The sequence below is a fragment of the Chinchilla lanigera genome, unplaced genomic scaffold, assembly GCF_000276665.1.
Source record: "Chinchilla lanigera isolate Chin_1 unplaced genomic scaffold, ChiLan1.0 scaffold00051, whole genome shotgun sequence".
In the NCBI taxonomy this organism is placed as follows: domain Eukaryota; kingdom Metazoa; phylum Chordata; class Mammalia; order Rodentia; family Chinchillidae; genus Chinchilla; species Chinchilla lanigera.
Genome location: NW_004955452.1, coordinates 4,301,755 through 4,316,447, shown reverse-complemented (window position 1 = coordinate 4,316,447; position 14,693 = coordinate 4,301,755). Strand labels below are relative to the sequence as shown.

The 14,693-nt window shown below is 42.4% G+C and overlaps 1 protein-coding gene and 1 long non-coding RNA gene across 2 annotated transcripts in view; one reads left to right on the top strand and one right to left on the bottom strand.

The window, feature by feature from the left end:
* Positions 1 to 2,543: 2,543 nt before the first annotated feature.
* The window catches only part of Rcan3 (RCAN family member 3), a gene marked incomplete at its 5' end in the record, with an annotated part of 28,303 nt that continues 16,153 nt past the window's right edge, over positions 2,544 to 14,693 (bottom strand). Inside the window, 3 exon segments of the mRNA XM_013519579.1 lie at positions 2,544 to 3,203; positions 5,419 to 5,590; positions 7,456 to 7,629. Coding sequence (XP_013375033.1) covers positions 3,019 to 3,203; positions 5,419 to 5,590; positions 7,456 to 7,629 — 531 coding nt within the window. The 3' untranslated portion in view covers positions 2,544 to 3,018.
* LOC106149729 lies at positions 5,946 to 9,208 on the top strand. The gene is made up of 3 exons (XR_001236064.1): positions 5,946 to 6,325; positions 7,266 to 7,421; positions 8,580 to 9,208. It is a non-coding gene; the product is annotated as an uncharacterized LOC106149729 (long non-coding RNA).

Below are 14,693 nucleotides of genomic sequence, written 5' to 3'. Positions count from 1 at the left end.
CTGGCAGTTCTCTCTCCAAGGCAAGGGAGCTGTTCTTACCCACCTCTGCCTCTCAGCTCCTGGGCCCTGGCACACGCTCAGCGTGCGCTTTCTAAGTGGATTCGTCTCTGGCTCCCCATAGGTAGTGCTGGAGGAGTTGAGAACAATGTGCTGCAGGTCCGTCCGCTCACCTCCTTACAACAGGGCCTTGGGTTTGCATCCTCCGTGCTTGCTCTTCCCAGCACAAAGCACCAGCCTCTGTCCTCATGACATTCTCTGCAGTCCGGCTTTCACAGACGGGTTCTGATTTCTAAAGAAAACGTAGCTCTACTGGGCTAACAAAGTTAAATTTAAGAAATAATCTCAAAGGAGAAAAAAAAATATCGGTAAACTTGTAAGAACTTTAAAAAAAGACACAGGAGACTCATCTCTTATAAAATGCCTACATGAACTGGGTATAAAATAGCCCCAAACAGACAAGAGACCTGGAGATACTGGTTGATTTCATAATATTAAAAAGTTGATGGGCATTGAGTCATTTTTTACTTTAGAATTAATCTTGTAGAAATATTATACTACAAAAATGTTCACCATTCAGAAAAGTCTGAATGACTCTTCACACACACACACACACAATTTTGACTTAAAGCTCTCTCAGAAGAAAAACGACAAAACTTGAGTAGTTTGTACTGCGTGACTTAAAAAAAAACTTCCACATGTTCTTTAATTAACAGATGGTGAATGAAAGCTAAGCCAAATAACAAAACATCACGGGTTTTGATCAATTAGAAAATTATAGTGAACGAATTTCCCAACTGAAGCTAGGTGTGATGGTGCACACCTGTAATCCCAGCACTTGGGAGGCTGAGGCAGGAGGATCACGAGTTGGAGACCAATCTAGGCTGTACAGTGAGATCTTGTCTCAAAGAAAAAAAAAATAATCCCAACTGTTGATATGTGGTATATATTTCCTGACAGACAGATAAGCCCATACTGCAATCAAAAAGAGGCAAAATTCTGAGTCTACAATTACAAAGTAGAGCCAGGTGCACCTATAGTCCCTGAGCTCAGAAGGGAAATTTCCACTGTAAATTAGCTGAGTCCAGGAGTTTGAGACCAAATTGGACAACACAGCAACACTCCATCTCAAAAGAAAATTACAAAATAAATTTATTGAGTGGTGGTCAGTTAAACTGACAAGCAATGATCCAAATTCAATAAATTAGTTGCTTATGAATTATAAATTTCAAATGAATATACACTGAGGCTTAGTAGTGGTGAGTATATACAACGAGAAGACTTTATCTTCTTACAATAAGAGAAACTTGCGTTGTGTGTGCACGCAATGTAGTTTAAATCCTAAGAAATAAACTGTCATAATGAAAACTAGACCACAATAACGTTACTGTAAATATACAGACACTATAGCTTGAATTTCTCCGCGTTTTTTCTGTTACAGTGACAGCCACCTTGGTTTATAAATTCTCAGTGAAAGGCAAGCCCTTTCCAGAGACACCAACGAGCTCCTCGGATCAAACAACAGAACCAGGTGATCACCATGGCCTAAAGCAAAACAGCTTCGGTCATCAGATTTTTATATGAGGGATTACAAAATCTGAATAGATCCTGAAGTGCTCAAAGGTCTCTGCTGCTACCTTAGGAGTTCAGATACACATTCTGAAACACAAACAGGAGATAATTCCACCTTAGAGAAAAATGCTAACTGCAAGCCACGGTTAAAAGTCATCCAAAAAGAAAAGCATGATCTCACCTCTCATCCCCTAATTTATAAAAAAAAAAATAGTATGCATGACTTTGCTTCTCAAGCAGGCTGAAAAGATTTAGATGGAGAACATTTTAAAATGGTCTTTAGAAAATCTTGGGCTAGGAATATAGCTCAGTGGTACAAGCGCCTGCCTGGCAAGCACAAGGTCCTGAGTTTGATTCCCAGTACCAAAAAAAAAAGAAAAGAAAACCTTACCACATTTTCTAATGTAGAGACTATGTGTGACACAAATGCACATTACATGTAGCACAGAAACCTCAAGAACTAATGGTTCAGGGGTAGGCATGGTGGTGCACGTCTGTAATCACAGCACTCCTGAGGCTAAGGTGGGAGGATCACCACGAGTTCGAGGCCAGCCTGGGCTGCATAGTGAGTTCAAGACCGGGCTGAACTACATAGTGAGACACTGTCTCAAAACAAAAAAAGAAAGAAAGAAGAGAAAAAAGAAAAAAAACGAACGAGTGGTTAACACACTATTGGAGGTGATCAGAAAAATGGTGAGGGAAGACAGCCTGGCCCTCCACAGGCTGGAAACGGTCACCGATGGCGGAAGGTGGCCCCTGCCTGAGCCACAATCAGTCGGGCTGGTGCGGGCCACCTCGGCAGCAGCAGGTCTTTCTGCAGCCCATCTCTGGGGTGATGGTGGACGGAAACAGAGGTCCACGGAGGGGTTACAGGGAGAGCAGCACACGCCTTGACCTGCGCCATTCAGTTCCGATGACCGGAGTGGATTTGGCAGTTCTTCCTCAAAGCTAATGAAAACGATACTTGAGAAAAATGAATTTTTATGAATGATTCTGTATTTCAGGTTTCTTTTTGTGCCAGAAAAAAAATCACATACACTGAATAACAACCTTTCATCCATATATTAGTTAGAAGCTACTATACCAGTACAAAAATACCCACACCAGATTATTAAAATTGAAGACTATTTTTAAATTTGTACAAATGCTACTGTGCTGGGTGATTATAGTTCTGGGGTCGGTACCCCATGCCATATGCAATCAAGGGAACTAAAGTTGGCTGCAGGGAGAGGTGTGGGGGACATTTTCCTAATTTGCTACCTTTTAAAAACGGGCACGAGCGGCCACACTTTGGGGTCTCACCCTTCAAAGTGCCACTTAGGACATCACTCAAACGCCACCGGAAATGATCAACTTCTTCCCCACCCCCAACCCCCGCCTGCCCGCGCAGGCGCACTGGCGCCCCGGCCCGGGGCCCGCAGGAGGACGCGGCTCCCACCCGCGCGGGGCTCAGGGCGCGCAGTCGAAGGTCGGCGGCTCGCTCAGCGCTGCGGTCGGAGGGTCTGGGCGCCGCGTCTGGGTGATTTTCTGCCTGGGGTTTTTGGGTTCTTCCTCCTCTTCGGTCTCGCTTTCACAGACGTGCACCACCACGCTCGGGGTGGACTCGGTTCCCGCGTGCAGCTCGTACTTCTCCCCTGCGAGGCAAACACCGTGAGCGCGCCCTGCAGCAGCCCGCGTTTCCCCTCGGGACCCCTCGCTCTGCTAAGGTCGTCCCTGCTGGTGACTTTTAAAAATTAAGTTTACCGGTGCATTTTAGGCGCACAGGCTGATCCCATTCGTCATAGGGAGTTTGTACCTGCACGTGACATAACCTGGTTCTTCTTTTCCCATTCCCATGCTGTCCCTTCAACCCCTCTTCCCCTCGTCGTTTACAAGAGCTTTGCTTCTATTTTTTCCCTTCTTTTCTCATTTTCCCCCCTTCTTCTTCTTTTCCCTCTCCTCCCTTCTTAGATCCCCTTCCCATTTGAACATTTCCAGTTTCACAGCGTCTATTATACATTTTGGTCGTTATTTACATTTTTGGTTGCTCAAACCAGAAAAATAAGTATTTATACGTGTGTCTGATTTATTTCACTTAAGAGTATGGTCTCAAGGTGCAGCCATTTATTTAGAAATGTCTCAAGTGTATCCTTCTTTATGGCTGAGTAATATTCCATTGTACAAAAAAAGATCACATCTTATCCACTCACTTTTTAAAAATCTTTAATCCTAGGCTAGAGTAATAGCTTTGGTAGTAGAAATTTTATTTATTTATTTTTGAGGGTTTTTTTGAGACAGGTCTCGCTGTGTAGTGCAGGCTGGCCACAAACTTACTATGTAGCCTAGGCTGGCCTTAAACTCAGTGATCCTCCTGCCTCAGCCTCCAGAGTGCTGGGGTTACAGGTGTACACCACTACAACCAGCCGAAATTTTATTTTTATTTATTTATTTATTTATTTATTTATTTTTGGTCTTTGGAAACAATCTTGCTATGTAGTTCAGCCTGGCTTTTTTTTTTTTTTTTTTAAAGTACTGGAAATTGAACTCAGGACCTTGCACTTGCCAGGCAGGCGCTTATGCCACTGAGCTATATTCCCAGCCCCAGCCTGGCCTTGAATTCATGAAGATCCTCCTGCCTCAGCCTCCCGAGTGCTAGGATTACAGGTGTGCACCACCACTACTCTCAGCTTGTTAGAGATTTGATTCTTTTTTCCCCCATGTCTGTGCTAAGGATTGAACTGAGGATCTCATGCATGCTAGACAGGCACTGTATCCCATTCACTTATTTATTCTGGGGGTAATGAGGTGGAACCCTGGGCCTTTACAATAAGATACATACTCAACTCTATTATTTTGAGACAAGGTCTCAATAAGCCACTAAATTGCCCAGGCTGGACTCAAATTTACAGCCTTCCTGCCTCAGCCTCCTAGATGCTGTGCCAACTGTGGTTTTTATTTTGAGATGGAATCTCACACTAGGTGTCCAGGCTGTGGTTTGAACTTGTGATTCTCTTGCCTCAGTCTCCTGAGTAGCTGGGACTGTAGGCGAGTGCCAGCCACCGCACCTGGCTGAGATGCAATACTTTAAGGCTCTTATAAAATACTGTCATTTTAGTCTTGAGGTGTTGGAGGTTAAAATGTAAATGGTAATTACTATGTCTTATGAATAATTCAAATGAATCTGCCTAACTTCCCAACGGTTTCTGTTTCCCCTTGGGAGACCCTGGCAAGGCCCCAGGCACCCGGGCAACCTCTTTCTTCCGTGACCTTAGACCTCCGAGGTCTAAGAACACCTCAAGCCTCTTCTCCTCAAAGGCCTTTGTGTCCCCCGTGACAGGCACAACTGTGTCCAGGAACAGCTGGTCTGGACCAGCCTGGAATCAGTTTGTTATGTTAGTTGACAGGGATAAGAGAGGGAAAGTAAGTAAGAAATGAAAAATGAGTAAGAGAGAAAAAACCAGAAGGATGATAGGACGTCACCATGCACTCCCTGGAATATATTCGAAGCGGTTGTCATCTGTCTAGTGCTTGGCGGGCCGGGGAAAGGCGGCAGTGGGTATTTACTAACTGCCTGTATCGTGGCCCAGTAGAATATGTAACGGTAATAACTATATGGTCTTTGTTTTTTTCGGTCCCAGAGATTGAACCCAGGGCCTTCACAGTGGACTACATCCTCAGCCCTTTTCAAATTTTTATTTTTGAGAAAGGATCTTGCCAAGTTGCTAAACTGTCCAGGCTGGGCTCAAACTTACGATCCTCCTGCATCAGCCTCCCAGAGTGCTGGGGTTACAGGTGTGCAACAGTAGCCCGGGTGTGAATATAATCTCAAACTCCTAGGACAAAAATAGGAAAAAGCAGAAGTTCGTTTACCTGGCCCCAACTTGGAGACGGCGCAGAGCAAATCGTAGTTGATCACAGGCATCGCATCCTCACTCTGCTTCCATCCCACGGGCGGAGACGCCGGCGGGGAGATGAGGAACTGCTTGGCGGGCTGCGGCGGCAGGAGGTAGGATTTGTCCCGTGCCTCACCGGACATCTGCACCTGCAGGCGAGGAGATGCTCTTGAGCACTTTGTTACTATTTTTGGAGAAAGTAAAAAATTTCTCCGAATGGTCTGTGATCACCGAGCAGGTGGGACTCAGCCTGCCTGGCTCACTGTACAGGGGCCGCATATATGAGGTTCTCAGTGTACATGAGTTGAGCTGAAGAATAAATGGGTGAGATGCCGGTCGTGGTGGCGCACGCTTGTAATTCCAGCACTCAGGAGGCTGAGGCAGGAGGATCATTGTGAGTTCGAGACCAGCCTGGGCTACAAAGTGAGCTCAAGGCCAGCCTGAACTGCATAGTGAGACCCTGTCTCAAAAAGACAAAAAAAAAGAAAAGAATAAATGGGTGGAAGGAGGGACAGTGAAATGCACGCCGGTGACCCCGGCTGCAGTCTGACTCTTCAGCGACCCCTGGTGGTGCAGGTGCCAAAGGCTCATTACCAGGGGAGGTGGCACCGGGGATGGCGGCGTCTTTGGAAGGCGGGGCCGAGGAGGAGGGCTGCAGGTCACTGGGGCACACCCTGGAAGGGACAGCAGAGCTCCTGTCCCTTTCACTTCCTTGCTCTTTCGCTTCCCTGCCGTGAGGTGAGTGGCTTTGCTCCGCCTGCGCTCAGCCGTGATGCGCCGCCCGCCCTCACCGAGGGCCCCAAAGCGGCGGGGGTGACTGAGCATGCGCAGAAACTCCGCCACCGCGCGCCGAGAAGAGAATTTCTCTAAGCTGATTATCGCAGGTTGTTAAAGTAACAAAAGGCTAACAAACGACTAAGTTTCTGTCTTAGAAGAGATAAAACTGTATCACTTTGTCATTTTATTTTATTTATTTTGTCTTTTTGAAACAGGGTCTCGCCATGAGGTTCAGGCTAGCCTTGAACTCACTTTGTAGACCAGGCTGGTCTCGAACTCTCAATGATCCTCCTGCCTCAGTGCTGGGATTACAAGCATGCACCACCATGCCCGGTAACTGTATCATTTTGAACTCCGTCTCAAGAACTAGGAAATTTCTAGACAGCTCTTGCATTTAGCTTTCACCTGGAATGTAAAACAATAAACCTCTCTTGGTCTATTAATTTAAAAGCTAAAACCAAAGGAAAAAAAATACTTTCTAGAGCCGGGGGGGTGGGGGGTGGCGCACGCCGGTAATCCCTGCATTTGGGAGGCTGAGGCAGGAGGATTGTTGCGAGTTGGAGAGCAGTCTGGGCTACAAAGTGAGCTCAAGGCCGGCCTGAACTGCATAGTGGAAGCCTGTCTCAAAAAGACAAAACAAAAAACAAAAAAACTTTCTTGGAAAATAGAACAGTGCACTTTATTCTTGAGTGGAGATTTAAGGCCTTTGTTTTGTCAGTTCTTTGAGGTGAAAAAAATGGTTTCACAAAGAGCCATGCCCATGTAGGTCTGGAACTACCAGCCAGTTGCTGGCAACCCTGCAAACAGGACAGCCGTTCTGTAGCCCTCAGGTCATCAGTTGATGACCAGCCATTGGCCTGGATGTTCCTTCTAAGAGTCACAAACCGCGGAAAACGATTCGAAAGACTATTTTCTTTTCTTTTCTTTTTTTTTTTTCCTCCGGTACCGGTAACCGAACTCACGACCTTGTGCTTCCCAGGCAGGCACTTTGCCGCTGAGCTAAATCCCCAGCCCCCATCAAAACACTATTTTCTGCATGGTCCCTAGGGTGTCACCTGATGAGCGCCCTGCAGATGCAGAGGAGAAAAGTGAATTCCTCAGAGCCCCAGCTGGGCCAAGCAGCCGGGAAAATGAATTCCTTTCACTGCTGGTCTTGCTCAAACAAAGTTCTAAAGTAAAGGAGAACTGTTTAGATCACTTGCTGTAAGTATCTGTGGGTCCTCCACAGGGGCGGTACCTGCGCGAAGTACAGCTTCAGCTTCTTGCCGTTGAAGTCCGTTTCGTGGAGTTCTATGCGCGCTCTTGCTGCCGCGTCAGGCTTGCTGAAGTTTATTCTGACTCTTCTAAAGCTTTTAAATAATTGAAATGTAACTTGGTCATCATAGAGGGAGAAAAGCGCTTCAAATCTCTCCTATAAAATGAGCGTCAGGGCAGAGGGAATAGGGGGAAGAAAAAGAAAAGGACATTTCAATTTAAGGAAATTTAATTACTAATGTAAATTAATGAACATACTGGGCTATAGCTCAGCGGCACAGTGCCTGCCTGGCAAGTTCAGGGTCCTGAGTTTAATTCCCAGTACCAAAACAAAAAAACAAAAAGAACAAAAAAACCCAAAATGAAACTAAATAGAATTTTTTGAGCCGGGCATGGTGGTGCACGCATGAACTTGGAAGGCTGAGGCAGGAGGATCATTGCAAGTTCAAAGCCAACCTGGGCTACAAAGTGAGTTCAAGACCAGCCTGAACTGCATGGTGAGACCCTGTCTCAAAAAGACAAAAACAAGTAATGGGGTAAAACTCATGAATAACCTTTTCTCCAAAAAAGCACTGTCTTGCAGATATACAAGATTAAGTATTGTCACTTATATGCTAAATTCTACAACTTGTGCTTCAGTGTGATTAACTTTATTATTACAGCGATTCAATGGCATAAAATGATACAAACATCCAGCTATGGAGTAAGCTGTTTTGAAGTCCCCCGTGTGCCAGCGTTGGTTTTTTCCTTATCACAGTCCATCCCCGTGTCTGAGTAACCATTTCTGGAGTTTTGTGCTTATCTGCTTTTCTTTTGTTGGTCTTTTTTGAGACAGGGTCTCACTATACAGTTCAGGCTGCCCTTGAGCCCACTTTGTAGCCCAGGCTGGTCTAGAACTCACAATGATCCTCCTGCCTCAGCCTCCCGAGTGCTGGGATTACAGGCGTGTGCCACCACACCTGGCTTTTACCTGCTTTTCTTCATAGTTTTACATTTATTTATATCCTTACTAGTATAACCACACTATGCGTATTCTTTGGCAGTTTTGGGCTTAGATTCTGTTCCTACGATTCTTGTTGCTGTAACTGTTAACTCATTGTTTTTCAGGGCACATCGGGTTCCACTGTAGAGCCACATCACAGTCATGTACTGGAACGCTCACCCACTCAGGACGGCCCCCCGCTTCTCAGCGCCACAGTGCTGCCGTACGCACTCTTGCACAGAGCTCCTGCCCTTCTCTGGCGCGTCTCCTGAGATGTGCAACTCTTTGCACTTTGGAGCTGGCCTATCTTTAGTTTCAGTAGATAATTGCAAAACAGTTCTGTACCTCTGTGTTTATACTAATTTATTCTCTAAGAACCAGTACACATTCTGGTTGATTTGTATCTTTGCCTGTATTTGACACAGTTAAGACTCTTAGACTCTTTATCCATGGGAAGGAGGGCATATGAAGTATCTCTAGCTCTGGCTACAAGTTACATTTCCCTGGATAATAAAGTGTCTGTCTTTTCACATGAAAATTGATCATCTGGGGTCCCCTCTGAATGTAAAATACCTGTTCACGTTTTTTGTCTGTTTTACTATTGGGTCATCTTTTTTCGAGTCATGGGAGTGCCATAGTGATACTAATTTTCTGTCGATTTTATTTGTCAGGAATATTTTTCTCCTAGTTCTTCTCACTGTGTGTTTCTTTTCCTGATCTCTTTTCTTTTCTCTTTTGAAATAGAAATTTTAAATTTGAACATCACTGACTTTTTTTTTTTTGAGATAGGGTCTCGCTGTGCAGTTCAGGCTGGCCTTGAGCTCACTTTGTAGCCCAGGTTGGCTCAAACTCACAATGATCCTCCTGCCTCAGCCTCCCAAGTGCTGGGATTACAGGCGTGCACCACCACGCCTGGCTTTTTTATTTTTTTTTGTCTACATCACTGACTTTTGAAATCTCTTTTGGTGCCTTAAGAAATTCGTTTACAGCCAGGCATGGTGGTGCGTGCCTGTAATCCCAGCACTCAGGAGGCTGAAGCAGGAGGATCATTGTGAGTTCGAGGCCAGCCTGGGCTACAAAGTGAGCTCAAGGCCAGCCTGAACTGCATAGCGAGACCCTTTCTCAAAAAGACCAAAAAAAAAAAAAAAAGCAAATTCGTTTACACTCTGAGATCATGACGATGTTCTTCTAGATTGCCTTCACAAAGTTTTATGGTTTTACCTTTCACCTGTCTTTACATAAAGCAGATGTTTATATATGAGGGACACTCTTGGCTGTCAGCTACTCTTTCAGTATAATTAGGTTGTGTCTTCTACAATTTCATATAAATGGAATCATATAGCATGTACTCTTTTATTGGGGAGGTCTGGCTTCTTTCACTAAGGATAATTACTTTGAGATTCATCCATGTTACTGTGTCCTTTTTTGGTTCCGTACATCAAGCAGAATTCCACTGTAAGGGTCCCTACCCATTTATTTGTTAATGGACATCTAGGTTCTTTCTAGTGTTGAACTACTACAAATAAAGCTGCTATGAACATCTGAATATAAGTTTTTTTGTGTGGATATATGATTTTCTTTCCTTTGGGTAAATATCTAGAATGAAGAACTCAATTGTAACACATATATAATTTATTCTTCTGAAGCTACCAAACTGTTTTTCAAAGTATTTGCATTATTTAACAATTCTACGAACAGTTATTCACAGCTGCTCTGTATCTTTACTAATACTTGGTATGATCAGTTTTTTTTTTATTCTAACTTCTACTGGGTGTGCAGTATTATTTTCCTGTAGTTTTAATTTGCATTACCCTAAAACTACTCACATTGAGAATCTTTGTTTGTTTGTTTGTTTGTTTTGTTTTTTCTGGTACCGGGAATTGAACTCACGACCTCGCGCTTGCCAGGTAGGTGCTGTGCCACTGAGCTAAATCCCCAGCCCCCGAGAATCTTTTCATAACCTTACTTACCATCTCTAGAACATCTTGGATCAAGTGCCTATGCAAATCTTTTGCCATTTTTAATTTGGGCTGTTCTCTTATTAAATTGTAAGACTTGTTTTTGTTTTAAATGAAGTCTATAATTTGTTGATTGTATTTTGTACCTTGTACTTTTGGGTCATATTTAAGACATCTCTGCCATACCTGAGATCACTAAGATTTTCTTCTAAGTTTTTTAGATTAGTTCTTAATTATGATCCATTTTGAGTTAATTTTTATATGTGATTCAGGCAAAGGATTCAACTTTATTTTTTCCTCGTACCAGTTACTGAAAAGATTATGTGCTACCCCCATGTGCTAAAAAGTATAATACCCAGTTGAGAAAAATTAAAGGGCCAAATAAATGGACAAATTTAGCCTTCTTCTCTGAGAATCGCTTTGTTACATTACTGGCCTTCTCTGTGTTTTTATTTCCTAGCTCACTGATTTATGTTGTTACCTTTATTCTTTCTTTTGAACTTGTTCTTTTTCTATCCACTTAAGATGGATGCTTAGTTTATTAATTTTCACCTTTTTTTCTTTCTAGTATTTAAAAGATATACAGTACATTTTTAAGTGTTATTTTAGCTGTCCCTTCACTCATTTTGATGTACATTGTTTGCATTATTGAATCTAAATATATTCTACTTTTCATTAAGATTTCCTCCTTGTCTCATGAATTGTTTAGATGTGCATTTCTTAAATTCCAAATAAATGAATTTTTTGCTTTTTGTGTGTGTGTGTCTTTTTGAGACAGGGTCTCACTATGCAGTTCAGGCTGGCCTTGAACTCACTTTGTGGCCCATCCAGGCTGGCCTCGAACTCGCAACAATCCTCCTGCCTCAGCCTCCTGTGTGCTGGGATTACAGGAGTGCACCACCATGCCTGGTTCCATTTTTTGCTTTTTTTAAAAAAATCTTTTGCATATCTAACTATTGGTGATCTTTTTTATTTATTTATTTAATTTTGAGACAGGGTCTCACTGTGTAGGTCAGGCTAGCTTTGCACTCACTATGTAGCCCAAGCTGGCCTTGAACTTGAGGTGATCCTCCTGTCTCTGCCTCCCAAGTGCTGAGATTACAGGCATGTGCCACCATGCTTGGCTTTAATATCTAACTATTATCACTGTAATCAGAGGAAGTTATCCATAGTGAGAGTAAGCTGTTGACATTTATGAGATTTTTTTTTTGTCTTTTGAGACAGGGTCTCACCATGCAATTCAGGCTGGTCTTGAACTCACTTTGTTGGTTTTTGTTTTGTTTTGTTTTGTTTTGTTTTGTTTTGTTTTTTTAAGGAAGGAAAGGTTAATTTAGCTCACAGTCTGTGGAGGTTTCAGTCTGTACTCAGCTGGCTCCAAGGCAGAGTGGCACATAGCAGAGGGCAACAATGGCGGCGGAAGACAGCAAAAGCAGCAAGGGCAAAAGGGGCAAAAAGGAGGAGGAACTTGAACTCACTTTATAGCCCAGGCTGGCCTCAGACTCACTGTGATCCTCCTGCCTCAGCCTCCCGAGGGCTGAAATTACAGCCGTGCGCCACCACACCTTGGCTGAGACTTGCTTTTGATTTAATATGTCACCAATTTTTATATATCTATGTGTGCTTGAAACGTATTTCTGCAGATGCTTGGTACAATATCATAAATATGTTTGGTATACTGGCTAACTTTTTTTCTTTGAGGCATGGCCTTGCTATGTAGTTCAGCCTGGCCTTGAACTCACTACATAGCCAGGCTGGCCTCAAACTCATGGCAATCTTCCTGCCTCAGCCTCCTGAGTGCTGGGATTACAGGCATGTGCCACCACGCCAGCCTTTGATTTACACTTTTATAAATGCTTTATATCCTGATTATTTTTGTCTGTCTGAACTATGGATTACTAAGAGAGACTGATTACATTTTCCCACTACTAGGAGGATTTATTTGCCCTTGCAATGTGGTCATTTTTACTTAATATATTTCAAGGCTACATTATACCGCACATAAGTTACAAGGAAATCACTGTCGGTCTTTACTTCCTCTAATCTTTATGTATCCTTATGCTTTAGATATGTGTGAGAAAGAATGTGTGTATTATGTGTATGTGCATATTCATACATAAATAAGTCCAGTTTGACAACTGTCTTATTGGAGGAATTAGTTCATTGTTGTGATTACTGATTTTTTTGGAGGCGGGTAGTACCACGAATTGAACTCAGGACCTTGTGCTTGCCAGGCAAGCGCTGTACCACTGAGCTATATCCCCAGCCTCAATTACTGATATTTTTGATGTCTACTAGCTTATGTAATTGTCTCAGACTTTGTATACACTGTTCATTTTTTTGGTTTCCTTTTCAATTGTTTTTTTTCTTTTCCTCCTCTGAATTTTATTGAAAGATGCTAATGTATGTTTGGCAACTTCTTTAAGGATGCCTCCTTCCCTATAACCATAATTCCTTTATTACAGAGGCAAAAGAGCAACATGCTTATGCTCCAAGTTATATTAGGAGAACGTATAGAATAGAATTTTTTTATAAAAAGCAAACTACATATCAGTATTTTTTTGTAAAAAGCAAACTATATATATACTATCACACGAGCACAAACTTATCAGTAGGTATTTTGGGATTGAATAGAGCAGGAAAGACAGAGAGCAGCATTTTGAGTCATCTATGAGACTAAGAAAAAAACTGTTCTGTCCCAGTTATTAATCAACTAGGATAATGAAAAACTTAACTGCAATTATCACAAGAATGGCAATATTAAATTTTCTTTACCATTTTATGCAGCAGGTTTTCTTTTTTTTTTGGTCTTTTTGAGACAGGGTCTCAATATGCAGTTTAGGCTGGCCTTGAACTCACCTTGTAGCCCAGGCTGGCCTCAAACTTGCAAGGATCCTCCTGCCTCAGCCTCCTGAGTGCTGGGACTCGGGCATGCGCCACCACGCCCGGCTGCAGCAATTTAATAAATGCAATGTAACAAAAGACACCTAAGAAATTTCTCAATAAATCTGAAAATACTCCTTCAATTACAACACATAAAGGGAGTCTGTATTATTAGTGTTGTCCTTGTTCGGCTTGTGTAAAGATTTTCAATTATCTTTTAATTCCAAAGTACACATTATGCACCCATCACTGATTAACTTCACTCAATTTGAATATTTACCCAGTACTTTGCCGTGTAGCTACAGCTGGATAAAACGTTAAATAGTTCATGCTCACGTATTTATTCTTCCAGTGTTCCAATAGCCCTCATTATTAGGGGAATTATCCTAAAAACTCTATTTTTTCCATTCTGTTTTTTAAAAAAATATATTAAGCAACCAAATGTATGCCAGACTTTGTGCTAGGTCTTGCCTCACGATGCTCTACAAGGAGCTTCAAAAGGAGGTCACTTTGAGATCAGCTCTTACCCTTTAGTTTTTTCCGGTGGTACTGGAAATTGAACCTGAGGTCTCATGAATGCTAGGCAAGCACGCTAGTGCTAGGCTTTATTCCCAGCCCTTTTCATTTTTTATTTTGAGACAGGATCTTGCTAAGTTGTCCAGGTGGGCCTTGAACTTGTGATACTACTGATTCAGCCTCCCAAGTTACTGGGATTATGGTCATGTGCCACCATGCTCAGCTGTGTCCTATTTTTATTTACTATACTGTTTCTATGTATATACTAAAATACAATGGAAAAATATATTATCCATTTTGATACCTTTGTGTGAACATATTTTATTGTACACAGAGGATTTTTTTTGGTACCAGAAATCCAACTCAGGACCTTGTGCTTGCCAGGCAGGCGCTTATGCCACTGAGCTATATCCTCAGCCCTACACAGAGGATTTTTAAGTAGCATATCATTTCTTTAAAAGAAACACGAACATGTAAATATATTAAATGCTAATAATCATTACTTCAGGTACATTTTATAGTTCCCTCAGTATCCATTTCAAAGATTTGCTACTTTTAAAAGAACTGACATTTCACATTTAATTTCTGGCAGTAGCTTTTTAAAAATACATTTTCAATACTCTGCAAATATTAAAATTCCCATGTGAAATAATTAAGAAACATCAACACTGAGCCCAGTAGAGATGAAAATTAACCACAAGTGAATTAAGCATGGTTTATGAAATACAAACATATTGTAATTCTGTATATTACACCATTTTCCTTGCTTAGGGTAAAAGGACTATGTATGTATTCTTTTTTTTTTTTTTTTTTTTTTTTGAGCTAGGGTCTCACTATGTACCCCGGGCTAGCCTTGAACTCATGATAATCCTCCTGCCTCAGCCT